General features: G+C 34.9%; 2 protein-coding genes across 2 annotated transcripts; both read right to left on the bottom strand.

The window, feature by feature from the left end:
- Positions 1-3,582: 3,582 nt before the first annotated feature.
- LOC124214023 (ATP synthase subunit g, mitochondrial) lies at positions 3,583-4,939 on the bottom strand. Its single transcript, XM_046615973.1, has 2 exons — positions 4,789-4,939; positions 3,583-3,937 (listed from the first exon to the last, which is right to left on the bottom strand). Exons 1-2 carry the CDS (start codon positions 4,829-4,831, stop codon positions 3,678-3,680), a joined length of 303 nt encoding a protein of 100 aa, XP_046471929.1. The 5' UTR covers positions 4,832-4,939; the 3' UTR covers positions 3,583-3,677.
- A 757-nt stretch (positions 4,940-5,696) lies between these two features.
- Positions 5,697-9,671, bottom strand: TBCC (Tubulin-binding cofactor C). The gene is made up of 3 exons (XM_046615972.2): positions 9,391-9,671; positions 8,005-8,256; positions 5,697-7,053 (listed from the first exon to the last, which is right to left on the bottom strand). Exon 3 carries the CDS (start codon positions 6,876-6,878, stop codon positions 5,850-5,852), a length of 1,029 nt encoding a protein of 342 aa, XP_046471928.1. The 5' UTR covers positions 6,879-7,053; positions 8,005-8,256; positions 9,391-9,671; the 3' UTR covers positions 5,697-5,849.
- Between the last annotated feature and the right edge of the window lie 7,854 nt (positions 9,672-17,525).

Raw genomic sequence — 17,525 nt, forward strand, 5'->3', positions numbered from 1 at the left:
AGAAAAATGGAAAAGAGATTCAAAACTCAGTGGGAAACATTAGCATCTCATCTTGACCGACACACTCGAAGTCTGGGCGCGGGAAATTGGGGTAAGTGTTTGATGTGTTAACGAAAATCTATATTTCTGATCGGAAAATTATTCCATCAGACAGATGAGGAAAGTGACAAAGAGACTCGAAAATCACTGTGAAACAGCACCCTCTAATCGATTCCTTTGTCTATTACAGCCAATAAAACTTTTTGTCCGTTGCAGCTAATCAAACCTTTTGTCTGTTACAGCCAATCAAAACTTTTGTATGTTCCAACTAATTAATTTGTTTCTTTTTTCGTTTATAATATTTTTTACCCATCCAAGCTAAGTATATTTTTGTCTATATCACCTATATCTATGTCACTTATTACATTTTTATCTGTTTCAGGTAACTGAGTTTTGTTGACTATACCAAAAAATTAACGTTTTATTTTTCAGGCTTAGGTCCGGCTTGGGTCTGGTTCAGGGTCAGTCATCTTGTTTTCACAGATGCATAGATTTAGCGCTGTAGTTCAGAATCATCACGATCACAAAATGTAGTATAATAGATTTAACTATAGTTTATTTTTCAATGGTTTCACAGTCTTTTATTGCAATCGTTTTAGTGTCAGATTTTTTTTGTTCTCGAGTCGCTCAGTGGTCGTGTTCGGTTTGTATTCCACTGTAACATTATACAGCTCTGTCGTATTTTTGTGGTTGTGCTCATTATACTCCAATTTGTTTCCATTTCTTCAAAGATTTCTGCATCGTCTTTCGATAGGTAAATGACAACGTCTTACAGCGATTCGTGTTTTCGATCTTGGTTCAGTTGTTGATTGTTTCGCGTATTCGCCAGGTTCTCTATTTTAGTGATTATCTCATACCTCATCAGAAGAAAGACCCGTGTGCAAACATCCAAAGTCAAACGGCGTTCAGGTATAAGATAAAAACAATCACCCTTCATCCAAAATTAAAACAACTATCTTTCATCCATAATTAAAACAGTCATCTTTTATTGATGAAAAATAGTCAGCGGGTTATATGAACTCAAAAATTTCGAACAAACTGCGAATATACGCAAGTGCAAATTGAATGGGAAAAACAATTTACCATAATTAATATGTGACAAAAAGTCATCTGCAATTTTTCGAAGAAAGTAAGATCAATCTTGCAAGTATTCTCCGTGGAGTAGGCCTACTGGGGATACCACGTAAAAAAAAAACGCACCGGGTGCTCTACCGCTTGCGGTGGTGTGGAAACGAGCATAAGTTAGCATATTTTCACTGGTCAAATACTAACATACCACAGTTTTTCAAATAAAAATTTTATTCTGGCGTAAATGTAACTCATAGTCAATAAAACTCATGCTTCGATGATGAGTACCGCACGTGGAATCGTACCTTCGGTATACCTTCGGATTTCTCTATTTTGGTCAGAATGAATTCCACGTAAATATATTTTTATTTTTGATAAATTTTGTTTCTTAATCAAAGTCAACAAGGTGCATCTGACTAGAAAGGTATACCTTTGGCAATTTAGAGTATGACAATTCCAACATCCTTCTTCCCCGCTTGACCTCTCGAATCTATATTGTAGAAAATTATTTAAAAACTTTTAAGACAAATTTGTATACCCGCTCGATTCATAGATTATTCAAACAAATCTACTGTTGAACACTTTTTTCAAAAAAATCATTACATTCACATACATAAAAAAGGCAACCAATATGATAACTTGCATTTTAAAATATTATTATTTGATTTTAGATTCAATTAAAAATCATATCACTTTCGACAGAAAGGAAGGCCGGACTTTCAGATGATGAATTCGTAAAACGCAAAAAAAAAATGATGCATCAATAACTAAACGCTCTACGCATAAATTGGCTGCCTCGCCACCAATTCCAAAAACCAGTACAGTCATTGTTGGATGGCGATCTGCGCAGGAACTTGTGTAGCGGACAGAGTCGCATATCTAACCAGGTAATATGCGTAGAAATTGAGAAAAGGAACGTTGATCATCTTTAAATTTTTTGAAAATTACTTTTGTGATAATGATTGCCTGAGGTTCATCGGGGTTTGTTACAGCATGGACTCAAACGTTAACAACAATCGAGTCTTACCTAGTTTCCAAAAAGTATTTACAAGTAGTATTTTTGCGTAGAAAGGTCTGGGTTTTCCGCTGCAAATAAACTTTATTTTTAAAAGACCACGGAAATTTAAGGTCAGTTTAAAAATTATTTTTACACGTCAGCTGCATCTCCTTTCGGAACGAAGATATGAGCGTTGATTGAAGATACATATTGTTATTTTCGTTTAACGGTACGAGTCAAGTATTAAACATACGTGTAGAAATTACACAAGGTATGTAGACGAAAAAAGAGATCAGAACAGAATGTTGTAACCACCATTTTTTTTTTTGTTTCTGCAATCATTCTAGAAACAATTGTAACGCATAGACAAATCGAGATCTGCAAAAATTCAGAAATCTTATGAAAAAAATTTGGCAGAAAAAAACAAAAGGACGTAACCGCCGATTGTCTTTATAATATTTTCTTGGGAACGCTCTAAGAACTAATGAAACGCATAAATAAGTTGAAAACTGCGAATGATAGGAATAGAAATAATAATTGTTTTATTAGCCGTAGGCATGCATACGAAATTTAAAACAAAATTATCTTCTGACACATATATATTCCCGTCAAGGTTAATTTTCAAACGCTATGTTCTTGAAGTTTTGAACTTTTATTCGAACGGAGATATGAATGAGCCAATACATAATAAATACGAAGTCTGTAACGTTGATGTAGTCATGCATTTCTAGAAAAATTGGTTACTTTGAAAATTTAACAATGTCTGAAATTCAATATATGGAATAAATTTGAACGTACTCGTTACTCACACTTTGCGAACTTAAATCTTTCCAAGTTGTTTTAAAGCTGCAAACTAGTGATTTATTTATCAACGTTTCGTTATATTACCTGTACTCACTTCTAGTTAATTCATGGCTTATACCAGGCTAGTTCTTTATAAATTTTTATTACTATAAATGACATTATTTTTGTGAAAACTACTACGAATTGACAGATATTTATAATGCAATTTCTGAAGAAGTTCGTCAGAAAAAAAAAACAACATGCATGGTACATATAACTTGCTCGAATTTCCGTTCAACTGAAAGGTCAGAACTTCGAGAAAATCTTTCAACTGATTTAATCTAATAATAATAATAATTTTCCGATCTGGTGGCATTCATTATTATAAGAGAAAAGAAACAATCAAGATTATTTGACATAAAGTTTTAAATAATGTGTGTTTCCGTATGTATACGAATAGAGCAGGAGCCTTGATTTTTTTATAACTAAATATAAAGCTACGCTACACAAACTTTCATGGAAAGCGTTTATTATTTGTCTTGCTCCTGGATGCACATTTACCATTTCACTAGTTTTAATAGTTCTGTAACTTGTCATAAATTTTTTAAATGAGGTGATAATTTTATTCATCTTTCCTATTTTTATGAAAATGGGATGTAGCATAATTTTACATAACATAATATGAACTAGACCAATTCAATTTCTATAAGTTTTATTTGCGAATGTCTTGCTCTTCCGAGAACATTTATAAATATACACAATTATCTAGCAGATAGATATGGAGTCTGATTTAAACTTTGTAGCCAACAAGGTGACGTTTTCCTATAACTTCACCGATATAGAACCAGCAGAGGACTTCGATTCCAACGAGGGTGTTCAACCACGCTTCTCTAACAGTCAGATTACGGTAACTGCCATTCTTAGCGCTCGATAAAATTTTCGCAATTCCGGAACGAATAGCAGGAATATCGGAAAGTTTTGGTGGTGTCAACTCGACCATGGCGTATTGCCTGAAAACCTGCAGTTTAGGCTTTGCCAAGACCATACCAGCTGTCACAAAAAGAGAAACAATGGAATTATATTAGAGCATGCAAGGTGAAATTCTAAAGACTTAATTTCAATGTATGGAAGTCATACCTGTAACAAAACTAAATTCAATAAAACGAAATTGTTCTTGATTGGAAAAATTGTAGAATGTAAGTTACATCAAACGTAACGTGTAGTTTCATACTGGTATCAGTCGTGGATCTTTTAGTGTTTTTTTTTATATCAGCTAGTGATAAACATTGTACAAGTACCAAACAATTCTTTGATGCCATTTTTCAGAGTATCGCTTATCTGTCTAGTTCCATGTTTAAAATAACGACGGAACTATGCTCTGAAGTTGTAAAGTTAAGCTAACATGGAAATGTGTCGATCAACCGTCAAAAACATTGCACGATTCTTGACCATACATTGAAACATGGTTATTTTCGGTGGCATTGCATGGAAATATTTTATCATTGCCATTGAATATATAAAAAGAAGTTTCGTACTGTAATAATCACATTGAACAAGTTTTAGTCTAAAAGGAAATGCTTTGAATTGCGATACCATTTTGACGTACTCTGGGGAAATCAATGGAAACCATCATGCACCTTCGAAGCCAAGAGATAAATGACTTTCTTGTACAAATAAATCATGACATGACAACAAATGTTCGCTTTTTAATACGAACAAATAAAATATTCTACAAATTGACAAATCAATCTCACAGTGCGAAACTACATGTACGTAGATCAATGTTATGTAAGGTTGTGAGCATTGATCACGCACGACGTTGTTCGCTTGATAGTGCATCAAACAATTTGTTGATATAATGAATAGATTATATCTAAAGCAATATGATTCTGAATAAATACTTTTAAGTAGGCCCACGGCCTTCGCTGGTAGTTGCGCTGCCATTTTCGTGCTTCTTCGTCCAGGAATCAAAAAACTGCACGAAAAGACACGGGATGTTGAAATTCCACCGTTCCTCGATACAGAAATGACGGTGACGTAATTCCAGGGAACGGATCAGAACGGATTTGATTCAATGGCGGGAAACAGCAGGTTATTCGATTCGCAATTTTCGGTATTAACTTTAGTACGTGTACACACGTGTATGTTGACGGAAGAATAAAAGATTTTAATGTTCGCTGACTAAAGATATATTCTAATTGACACTATAATAACAATTGTTCCTTTCTTCCATGCGATAAAAGTAAGAAAAAAATTTTATCTGGATCTACGAATATGGTTAGTTTTTTTCATGGTCGCCCTGCATGTCGGATTGAACAGATTGTTTGCCTTCATCACGAGGAGACGACCTTACATCATCAAATTAAATAACATATCCACAACTTTATAGACGTTTTGATATTGTGGAGCTATTACGAGGAAATATTGGGGTGGTAATCTCTTGCATTCGTAATAACATTTGTCTCTAACTTGTAGCATAAAAATCTACTTCATTCGTACTTTGACCATTCATTTTTACAGACTGTTTGCATTATTGCATTTATCCTTCTTGGTTTAATGAATTGTTACATATTTTCAATTTGCAATTGTTACATAATCTATTGGCGGTTTACTCTGTTAATCGGAGGTCATCTCACAATTTCATTTGCTCCTTGGATGAATCAACTTTCATTTATGTAAATAGCATCAAATTGAAATAAGCGATGTCTTAACACTTATTTACCAGATAACAAAATACTATAGCGAATAATTCTAGAAACGAAAGGAATACATTAATGTCGATAATAATGATTAGATCAACAAACATGGGTTCTGCAATAAAGTGTATTGTATTTTCGTGAAAAAGCCAAGTACACGTGTAAATAATTTATTGAGGTAAGTATATCAATTGCTAATTAAAAAGGAATTGAATATCTACCATCTAAAAACTAATTGAATTCACTTTCAACTTGTAGTGTTCCAACTAATCCCACTTCCTAACTCTCAATTCCGGTTCCAAGACTGACCAATTAGGCGAGTGTTTTTCGTTCGACAACCAATTGAAGTCATCCACCAATTGCCAGTTATTAATTTTTTGATCTAGCCCAGCCAAATTGAAATGTATAGAAATATCGTCATAGGACCAATTGTAGGGTGCAAACTGTATTTTCGAACAGTCTTCTATAATAGCTCTACTTGTAACGTGACAATAAACGTCGCAATTCGTTGAAGTATGCAGTCTAAATTGTTGACAAGCAAAAGCAAGGGAACAGGCGTTGCATCTGTCGGCAAATACAGACGAGGAAACTGGCCCAACTAAGACTATACAATTTTGTAGATTAACCATATGTAACGTACTGGGCGCCCCATATATCCTGATGAAACACCCTGACAGGTCAGAGAGCAAGATATCATTTTTGTTCACATTTTCCGCATCCAGAACCAATTTCTCATCCACCTTTCCCATTATCATACAGGCACTGTCGCCATATTTGCTTGAAAGTTTGTTGTTTTGGTTCGTCGCGTTGTTTACAATGCTGTCTGATATTTTGAGATCCTTCAGTCCGTCAGTGACATCGTGACATTTTTCCGACGGTTTTTTCAATACTCTACGATTTTTGAATCCAAACTTTTTCTTCGGCAATAATTTCAGCTCCAGCTCATCCGCCTCGATTTCGAGTAATTGCAGGTTTTCCTGTGCTCTGCGAATGTCATAAACCTTTAGATACATTTTGGATTGGGAAAGAAAGTTCTTCAATGTCAATATCTCTTTGTTTGCTTTGTCAAATATGGCAGGAAGCACGGATGGTGAAGCTGTACAAGCATCGTCTAGCAAGTCTTTAATCGTTTTACAAGACGCGTAGAAAGCATCTTTGAAATAACTAGACTGTTCGGATTCCACGGCAAGTTGCTGCCTTTCTTCTCTGCGTTTCTCGATCACATTTTTGCGCTCGCGATCTCTTTTGGTTATTCGTTCAGGTAAGCTACCCTCTATTAGAGTAGATGGATCCATTATTGTGACAGGAGCTATTATTCAACGCCGCTTGATATATGTTTCGTATCTACGAAGTGCCGCTAGATTCTGCTGTCTTCTGCTCTTTGTTCATAGATTTCTGTTTCAAAGCAGCTTTCCGCAATGACTCAAGAAAAGGTGTCTCGTTATTAGGGTGAGGTCTAAAGCGCAATTGCTGAAATCAGTAATTATCATTTTCAAAACTCGTAAAATATCCATCGGTTAGAAACATGAATTTCTGTTTGTTACTATAGAAACTGTCAAGTAAGTAGTACACCATGAACATTCAGTTATTATAAATGGTTATTTCAATGTGGATATAACAGTTGTAACAATAAAATCAGGTCTCTTCAATTTCTATGACACCCAATGGGCATGCACAAACATGATTCAAATTATCACGAAGGTTTGTTTTTAAATCACAAATTTCATTACTGTTCTTTATCAAAAAATTTTCGTTTGGAGATAATTTTTTGAGTTATATGCCTAGAATTGCCGATCAAGTTTTTATATTTCAGTACAATATCAGAGTGTTTCAGTATTACAACATCCTGACTTGACATTTAGGCCGACACTTGGCCAGTATACTATATACAGTATACAGTATACTAGCCAAGCTGTAGTCAAATAAGATAAATGTGGGTTATTTCAATATACATTAAAATCACCAGTGGTCTAATGGTTAAGTCAGATATAGCATACGATTGTTGCGGATGACTGAAGATCTTTAATATGTACTATTCCCTTGCAATTTCACAAGTATTTTAAACCAGAGAGACTGATTTCAAATCAAATTTGGTTTCGGGCAGCTAGAAGAAAATATTTCTGAATCTATTTTAGTATTTCATTAAACTGTAAGATTATTTGCAAAAGATAATCATTCACATTTTTTACAACATTCTATAATATTTCTACAACTTTTCCTGCTTTTTAGGTTTGCAACAGCTCTGATTCCACAGTAAAAAGTTAATTTTCTGAAAATGCAAATCATTCCAAAGTTACAACGATAAACTCGTAAAAAGTAAACTAAGAAATTATTTTAAAAGTGGATTTTACAATTGTCAGCAATCATTTTTTATTAGTCAAATAAAGAAAGGATTAATTGAAACTCGTACGAGATATTTACCTTCTCTATTTCGGAATCTTTGGGAGTTATAAGTTCGAACAATGCGTATGAGAAACCATAGGTACCAGCCAGCATAAGTAACACCTTGACAAACGCCATGGAAAATGAATGATTATTTGGCTAATTTCTGATTGTACTCCCAGACCATCTGATCTGTTATTTTGCTCTTAAGTTCGGGACTGGTGTATTCTTCAAATGCATAATATTTGTCCAAAATGTAGGGACAGTGTTCGCGACAGAACAATCTGGAACCTGATAAAAATATACTTTAACATCCAATTCATAAGCACCCAAAGGTTTGATCGATCAAGCTTGCTCAAAATCTAGATTGACGCTGTGTTTGAGATTCAATGATAAAGTCTAAAGATAAATAAATATGGTGAAATTTGGTAATCTGTGCGGGAGCACAACATAGCGAACTTAAGGCTAAATAATGTTATGAACCATTTTCAGTATTAGCACGAATTTGTAGTCCGGGTCAAGCTTGATCACTTAAATCTTTAGGCATATCCAACATATAAGCAGAATAACGAATTTACAGATATCGCACAGCTTAAATTAATCTAGGATAAAGAAGCAGCCAGTGTTAAGAGTTAAACGTATTTCACTTTGTTCCAACAAGATGATGCAGTTCAGTCTTATGCCCATAATTTCCAGTAATAATATTTGGGATACGAGATATCTAGCAAACTTTGATTTTCGGCGTTCATCAGGTTAGTTTAATCAAAATAACACGTTCGACTGCTGACTCTGACTGCTAGCTACAGCTTAGTCTCAAATTATCAAGTTAATGAGATTACTGCAGTTTCAAGCGTCAACTGAAACATAATCTTACTTTTATGATTAATGCATAGAACCCTATAAAGATTTATATGGATATTTAAGAACAAAAGTGGGATCAAAAGAGTAGAGAGCAGTAATCGATGAAACTTTACAACTGTCTTACCAAAAATAATTGATAATCCAGGTAAGGATTCATTATCATGCAAGTTTATGCCAAGCGATGAGGGGACAAAAATAATTCATGACCGAATTTTCGATTATGAAATTTTTTGACAGCCGCTTACTAATTGTTTTGGCTACATTAGATAAGTAGTAAGTACCGAATTTCATATGAGCTACTGTGGGTAGACATATCTTTGTTCGGGCAAAGGGCGTGTAGGTGTGAATTAGTATGCAGATGAATACTTTGGGGACAAAGTGTTTGGTAACTACGGGTGGAAAATGTTGAAGTAACGTATTTGGAAAATTACTTTTTCGGGTATTATCAATCAGAGTTGTACTCAAGAAGAGAAATATGTTTCGAGATCGAAGAGGAATTGGGATGTGAAACGGATAACCTAAAAGTCGACAGAGATTTAGGTACAAATGTTATTCGCTGCTCACCTCTGGAGTGTCTCAATAATTGCCACGCTGAGAAGCTGCTGATAAAAAGTATACACTCGGCTACGAGTACAGCCTTTATCCCGTTTCTTGTGCCTTTACCGATTCGAGATTTGGCTGGTTTATACAGCATACTAAAGAAGGTACAGACGGCTGATTTCCTAAAATGGAAATCATCTGGCGCCTGTGAAGTGAACACTGAATTTGCAGCGCTAGATAAACTACTACTAGTAGATGAAGTGGGTTACGTTGGAGATAAATTGGTGTGAGACACGGTATGGTTAAGGTAACGTTCCGCGGAGCGGGACTCTGAAATGGCGCAATTGTACTTTTAACTAGGGTTTCAGTAATTTTCATGTTCCACAAAAAATAGGGAATTTTATATTTCGCTGTTGATTCATGTACCCAGACTGAACCGTTGACTGGAGATATATAAGGACTGATAACCAATGAGACTTTTCGTAATCGTAAATGGACGAGATAAATTCATCATCAAGCGGCGTTCTCTGCGTTTTACCTTGCACGCGCAACTCAATTCGGCAAGCGGTCGGTACGTAAAGACGACAAGAATTGATGTTACCATCGCTCATCGCGTGTGCTCAGATAATGCAGAGTCGAATATTATTATGCCTATGGAATGATGAACGGAAATAGACTGAAATTTTCATGTAACCCCATATGGACGCCGTATACTTTTCAACTACGCAAATTCATTTAGACTAAATTCCGCAATGTCAATCTAACTCCATCGGATCGATAAAAATGATGTTATCTAAACAGATGCACAGTAAACATGCACATAGCTGTAAACAGAGTTAGAAACCTTTTCTTCATGCAAAGTATGGGAGACATAGTCGAAGAAGTTGAAGGATGAAGATATATAGTTGTTCCGATATGTATGTACCTTACGTAATTTCTGTACATATGATTAGTTAATACTTAACTCGTACCGTTAACTGAGGATAATAATATGTATCTCCAGTCATCGCTCATATCTACATTCCAAAAGGTGCAGCTGATATATAAAAATAATTTCTTGACTGACCTTAGATTTCCGTGGTTTTTTAAAAATACAGTTTATTTGCAGCGGAAAATCCAGACCTTTATACACTAAAATATGGCTTGTAAATATTTTTTGGAAATTAAGTAAGAGCCGGTTGTTACTAATGTTTGAGTCGATGCTGTAACAAACCCCGATGAACCTCAGGAACCATTATCACAAAAGTGATGAAAAAAAAAAAAAATTTAAAGATGTTCAAGGTTCCTTTTTTCAACTTCTACTCATATTACCTGGTTAGTTTGCGACTTTGTCCGCTGACTCCCAAACACAAAATTGTTCAGAAAATTATTAAGTGGCCCAGATTATAATTACTTTTATCTGTCCACTTTATTATACATTTATAGCATTACCCGAGCTGATTATTATGAATTTCAAGTATGAGAATATCTATTTCCGTCAAAGTCGATACTATTTTATCCGGAATTTCAGTATTTTTCCGGTAACCCGATTTTTGCGAAGAGAATTTACAAATTTTGCAGACTTAGGTAGAAGAATAATTTCACGAAGTGAAGAGGTGACATTGGTAGAACGTTAGTGAGTTACATTCTGTATGTTAAAATTAGAAGGAACTTGTTAGAAATTCATGTAATTGCTTGGTACTCGTTCAAAAAATATGCATGAGTTATTGAAACGGCATCGGGTTCCGGTGGTGGACTGATTGTTCGCTTTGGAGAAATATACATACATTCGATAAATTCCAAGCGATACTCTTCCTGCGAAGATCGCTATACAATAACGCCTGTACTGGTCTCTGAAATTGGTGGCGAGGCAGCTGACTTATGCGTAAAACGTTAAGTTATTGGTGCATAATTTTTTCCGCATTTTATGAATGTATCCTTTAAGTCCGGCCTTTACAACTTCCTCCGTAACTATCTGCGGGGCGTAAGAAAAATATTTATTGCATACGCGTATTATGAATTATCTTACTCGGTACGACCTTTAGCTGAAACAGATAAAGGTTCGATCAGCTGGATCGAACAAAGAAGAGATTATCGGAAAATAGAAAGTTTTATCTGCTGAAAAAGACGAAGGTATGGTTAGCACAATCACATAAGTTCATACACTGAATAAAAATGGCTCGAGTGCAGCATGATTTTCGTTTTAATATTTGTTGCTACAATTATCTATTGAATTAATGAATGAAAAACTTTCTAAATTTTTTGAATCGACATCTCTTTCTGCTTAAAGTTATTGAAGTGAATATCTTTTTCGACTGAACATTCTGTAGTTCTCAGTGCGTTTGTTAAAAAATTGGTTTTGCCACCCTGATACAGAAAATAATACGATCAGTTAAACGAGTATTTCTGTACATTTCAGACATATTTCATAAATACTTACGTCAAGATTTTCCACTATCAGTATACACTACCAAGACTGTTGTTCCTGCGCGTTAAGCACTGGTTTTCAAACACCGCGCTTTCTCATGACAGAAAGGTATCAAGTCCACGCACAAAGGGCATCGTGGAATTTGAGAATTTTATTATTCATCAAAAAATTCACCGAAGAGCTGAAAAATCAGCACGTCGAGAGTGCGTAACTCTTTTATCTACTGTTTGCAAAATCGACACGCAAAAAAACGTGGCCGTTTCCCGTTATTAATTTACGCGCATGAAGCTACGTCCAATTCTCGTGATTAATCTGCGCGCAACAAGGCGTGATAGATTAAACGGTCAAAAAATTTGTATTATCTGGGACTTGTCCCAAAAATTCTATAGAAATACAATCCACATCTGCATCTTTTTGAATCAGACACATTGCTATGCTGATTACAAATCGAATTAAAATGAGGAGGGAGGTTGGAGGGCATGCATTATTGTGTGGCGTGACGGTCGGCGGTCCTCTTCGACGCGAAGTCTTCGAGCTCAACATCTCTCCCCATCTAGCGTACCACGGAACGCGATAGATGGTCCAGAGATGCGTTTCGCCCATTCAGACGATCACAGAGATCAATTGAATGGCATAGTGATCGGTATTTGAATAACGATTAAAAGATGGTTGCAGAGTGACAATAAATAGAAAATTCAATCTCGTTAATATTCAAATGCTTACAAACGGTCGCGAGACTCGAATACGAAGTCTTCTGGGAAAAAAATTTCTGTGATCGTTTGACGCTGTGATTACTAAAGTTATAACATCACGGCACATCGCGACCTTCCTACCCTTGCCTGTTTCCCAACGGAACCACCCAATGGAAAAGAGAGATTCACACACGCACACATGCATAAATCCCGCGACGGATCCCAAAACGTCCACCTACCTACCCGGTTACCTATATTCGATCTAAACGATTCTCCATATTTTCCAACACACATCATTCTTCATCATTTGCGCCGTGGTCACTGACTTACATTTTCGTTGGTTACCTGTTGGGAGCAAAATGTTTTTGTATCGTAGTCTGCCTTCTCGGAATACAGTATCGCGGTTGTATCCCGCCAACTCTAATATTGCATTTATTATTTTAGTAAATTTTGGCAGACTATCGGTACATTAACCTTTTGTAAAAGTGATTAAAAACATCCTGAATGCCAATTAGCATTTTTCTAAGCGAGCTAAGACTGCAGTTGATCAATACTTGTTGGCTGTTAAAAAATTGAAAATGATGTAGAATGTAAAATGCAATTTGATTACGTTACGTTATGCCAGACTTTGGAATTTCATCAATTTAACCATAACGTGAATAATTGAATATGTTCAAACCTCAGGTGAACCCACCACTTAAACGGCATCATCAGTAAATTCAATCGTAGATTATTACATCAGTTACGAAACACAATTCGATCTCGCGAGTGCCGAGTAAGCCATGGTTACCTGTCGCGATGCTCATTCCACTTTTAGCAACGTGTAAAATTTCTAACTTGAAGTAAGCTACGCTAAGTTGCATTGCGAAAAATAATGATTCGACTGAAAGTCAAGCACGTTGCGATCGTGAATGAGCCTATCCATGCAGCTAAGAAATCGAAGATTTGTTTAACAATTGTTACCGCCACGCCACGTGACAGAGGAATCCCAGGGAAATACCCGTAACCTAACACATGCAAACTCACCAACGTTGCCGAGAAATGGAAAAGTTACTCGGAAGTCTCTGCTTAAATCTGTAAAATACAAAACAGAATAGTTGAATTAAATTAACAAATTGGCTTTTCAGTTGGCAAATTAATTATTCCTGTTGTCTAGTTTCATATTTATGCGTTGCATGTTATGCGAGAACAAAAGTTCGGCTTCAAATGTACCACCCTGAATTATCAATGCATAATTAAAATAGGTATTATTACCTCGACTCTCTGGGCTGCTTCACACTTTTACATGTAGTAGTTTTTGTAGAATCTCAGGTTTATTGGTGAAGCGCCGCACTTTTCACATAATTCAGATCATCACTAATTTCTCATAATCCAAAAATCGGCACCGCAATAACACTCGATTCTACACTCACTTTTTGTGCTATCACAAATCATCCAAAAAATTAATAAAATTGACACTCGACGTACAGAGACAAAAATTGACATCACTGAAATCTGAGGTTACACAAAACAATGAAAACCCGGGACACGAAATTTACCTTCAACGTTCGCAGGCTGTTTTAATTTCAGTAATTCGGTTTTTCTTCAGGTTGTACGCTGCTCCTTGTGTATTATTCATATATGAGTATGGTGGAAATACACTGATCGAAAAACGTGACACAACTTGTACAACGCGGTCTGAATATCGAACCGATACTGAAAGCACCATGATTTCACTTTGATTGTTCGGAAACGACTGATGCCGTACGGCGCTGAGAAGAGATTTAACTCAGTTCTTTGAAGGACAGAAGATAATAATTCTCCCGCCCTCTCTGTCGCTCTTCCTATAGAGTGGGGGTAAGTGCACGCGCCTGCCTAGCTGTTCTTCCCCTCTTGTGGCCCCTACTCCATGGGTAGAGCGACAGAGAGGGCAAGAGAATTATTATCTTCTGTCCTTCAGAGAACCGATTCAAATCCGTTGACGTGTGACTGAAGAATATACTCCAATCAACGGTTCACGGGATGTTTACGCCGTTGTTTACGCTCTATTTTCTGTAGCTCTGTGGTCCCAACGACCGGGTGAAAACACCACGTAAGCTACGCGCAATACAATCTATGTAATGTTTACGGGATTACTGTAACATGCGACGTTAGCCAAAGTATGAATTCTCCAACTTACGGCGTGCTGCGTTGACTGAGGATATAGGTATACCAGTCAACGCAACTGGAAAACCTGCAAGTGTCAGGGGGTTTTTAATTTTGTCATGGTAATTAGAAATGATTTTTCGAGGTAACAAGTTTACTTTTTCCGTCGAGAAAACAAATTGGCTTGAACTGACATTTTTGTATACTATATTTTTCTTCAATTCGAATTGAATATCAACTGAATATCGAGTTAATAAATTGAACGATTCAAGTTTGAGTAACATACTAGAAATGGAAAAATGTCAGAGAAGACATTTCAAGACAAGTTTTAGGTCCTGGAACACCTGGAAATGTCATGGGATTTTGTTCCCAAAAATTTGTGGCCACCCTGTATCTAGCAGAATTTGGGTCTACAGCCGAAAATTGGTCTTCTCATCTTCTGGGTATGAGTATAGATAGATGTAGAGAATCTGTTCTTCATATTTGAACTCACCGTGTCACAATAGGTGATTCGTACGAAGAAACTATTATTTATTATTTCACTAAACATTTGACATAAGAAAAACCATCGCGTAAATGCGAGCCATTCTACCCTGGCGATAATGATTTTTACGATTTCCGACAAATATCTAAAGAAACTGGGACATTTCGTACAATTTTTTATAAAAAAAAATAGAATTTTTATAAATTGTACATATGCACACTTTGTCATAAAAATTTTATCTAAATTTTCATGACGATTTATATTTTCAGTAAACAATCCCTTACAATTTTGCAAGAAAATTAATAATTTCTCATGAAAAACTATGCACATTTACAATTTTGTACTAAACAACACAAATGGATCAATTTCTGTAAAAATTCGTAGTAGTAGAAATTTTCACCAGGGTACACTTATGTATTAAAAGCGACGATGATCTACGAAAAGTACAATATTTCAAGAGAAATACGATAATTTACTAAAAATTCAATGCCAAAACTACGAAAGTGTCTGAACTTCTACTTAAACGCAAATAATAATAACTTAATCGGTTGCAGATATTGCCACACCATGGTCACGATATCTCAACTTGCAAATTAACAGACAAATAAATTCTAGAAGTGTCTAGAAATATGTGCATATACTTAAACGTATACGAACTGAAAAAAATGGTCAGAATTTGTATTATAACTGATTGCACTCATTCCCTAAATATAAGAATATTCGAAATATTACTGTTACAATTGAACATACCTTTTCTTTCTTATTTTACAATATTTACAAATCAGGTTCACATAAAAAAGTGAAATATTTTAATCTACACGATCAATTCTTCATTTAAATGTATTAATTAGTGTGAATAAATGAAATGGTTTCAGTATTGATGTAGAATTTGTAACTTAAATAGGAAATTGATAAAATGGTGCATTAGACATTTATTGATTTTTAAAAGATTTAATTACAGAATCTTTCTTCCAGTCTTGTTAGCTGTTTTATAATTTCAAGTTACACCTGAAAGATATGAAATTGCTTGAAAACATTGCTTGGAATAAAAAGGCGACGTTTAATTCTACAAAAAACTCAATTTAATTCTCAATCTTAAGCCTAAAGCACTTCATTGAACTTGTCCTACCAGCTCTGATGAAGGATTTAAAACCGAAATATATTTATTGTATCTTATTGATTCTATAATAATGTCTTGTAAGGACTATCTAAACAACCAACATTATGTGATATTTAGATGTTAGCTACAGAACATTCCACGTGAAATACATCAGTTTTTTTCTTGGGTTATTGTTTTATCTTGTATATACGCCAGCAGTCCACATGGAGTGAGGTTTTTTACGAAAAGATTTCAAAGTTTCTTGCCTTGCTTTCGAGACATAGAAAGAAAAACTTCTGGTTTAACTTCGCTAACAACAGATACAACAATTTTGTCAACCAAATAATTTGATTTTAAATACCTTGAGAAACTCCACAATATTTGCGGAATCATTTGGTAGAATAATTTAACTTTCCAGGAACCATCCACTGGCAAACGTCTCAGAAATTATTAATTCCTTGACGTACTATATTCTATGTAAATATTCAAAGCATTTTGTTCAATAGAGTATACAGATAATTTTCCATTATGTTAAAAGGTTGTAAAATTTCAAATCTCACATTCCACTGAAAATTTTGTTTTGCGTAACATTTTTCAATGTAAGACTTCCCCAAAGTGTTTTTGGCAGTCTTTGATTTTGAATAAGTAATTAACAAAATTTTTTAAGAATTATCATCTGAGAAGTTATGATACTTTTTTTTCTCATGACTGGTTGCTCTGGAAATAAAACGACTAAGACTTGAGACATTCGTTTTCACTCAAATTTTTTGAATCACTGAACGGCGGTGGGAAATTTTTCAATGTAAACACAATTTAAACTCAATTAAAAGAAATTCAAGATTCTCAAAATACGCCACTTTTTATTTTCATAATTTTTCTTTACAAAAATCCAGACAAAGTAACGAAAATTTGGAGCCCTGATCGAAAATGAGATCAATTTTTTTTTTCAATGAATTGTAAATTCTTTAATTAGGCTCTTGTAAACTAAGCCTGTGTAAGTCATTTTCTGAAACGGAAAATTTCTAAATACTTTGATTAAATTAATTTATGATGGTTTTAATTGTAATTAGCTACACTAAGTTCAAAGGAAATTGAAAATGAAGATTGGAATTACAACGAATTCGTAAATTTAACTGTATTAGAATTATTTTTATATTTTTGTTTGTAACAAAAATTCATGATGCAAATTTTATAGTGCAACCTAAGACTTAAAATTCTGATCTCTTTCGACTGAACCGATAATTTCCAATACACGTACTGGCATATGCGTTTGATTCCATAAGCCTCTAACAAACAGTTTTTGACAAAGCAAGACCATACACTTTAATAAAGTTCTTCTTATTCTTGAAATTC

Source organism: Neodiprion pinetum, chromosome 3 (genome assembly GCF_021155775.2).
Source record: "Neodiprion pinetum isolate iyNeoPine1 chromosome 3, iyNeoPine1.2, whole genome shotgun sequence".
NCBI lineage: Eukaryota > Metazoa > Arthropoda > Insecta > Hymenoptera > Diprionidae > Neodiprion > Neodiprion pinetum.

What these genes read in the sequence shown, in the direction of transcription:
- LOC124214023 (XM_046615973.1), bottom strand. Translation starts at nt 4,831, where the DNA reads ATGGCAGCGCAACTACCAGCGAAGGCCGTGGGCCTACTTAAAA. An exon ending in GGCCGTGGGCCTACTTAAAA is followed by an intron (nt 3,938 to 4,788) that starts GTATTTATTCAG and finishes TTTTTGTGACAG; the next exon opens with CTGGTATGGTCTTGGCAAAG.
- TBCC (XM_046615972.2), bottom strand. Translation starts at nt 6,878, where the DNA reads ATGGATCCATCTACTCTAATAGAGGGTAGCTTACCTGAACGAATAACC.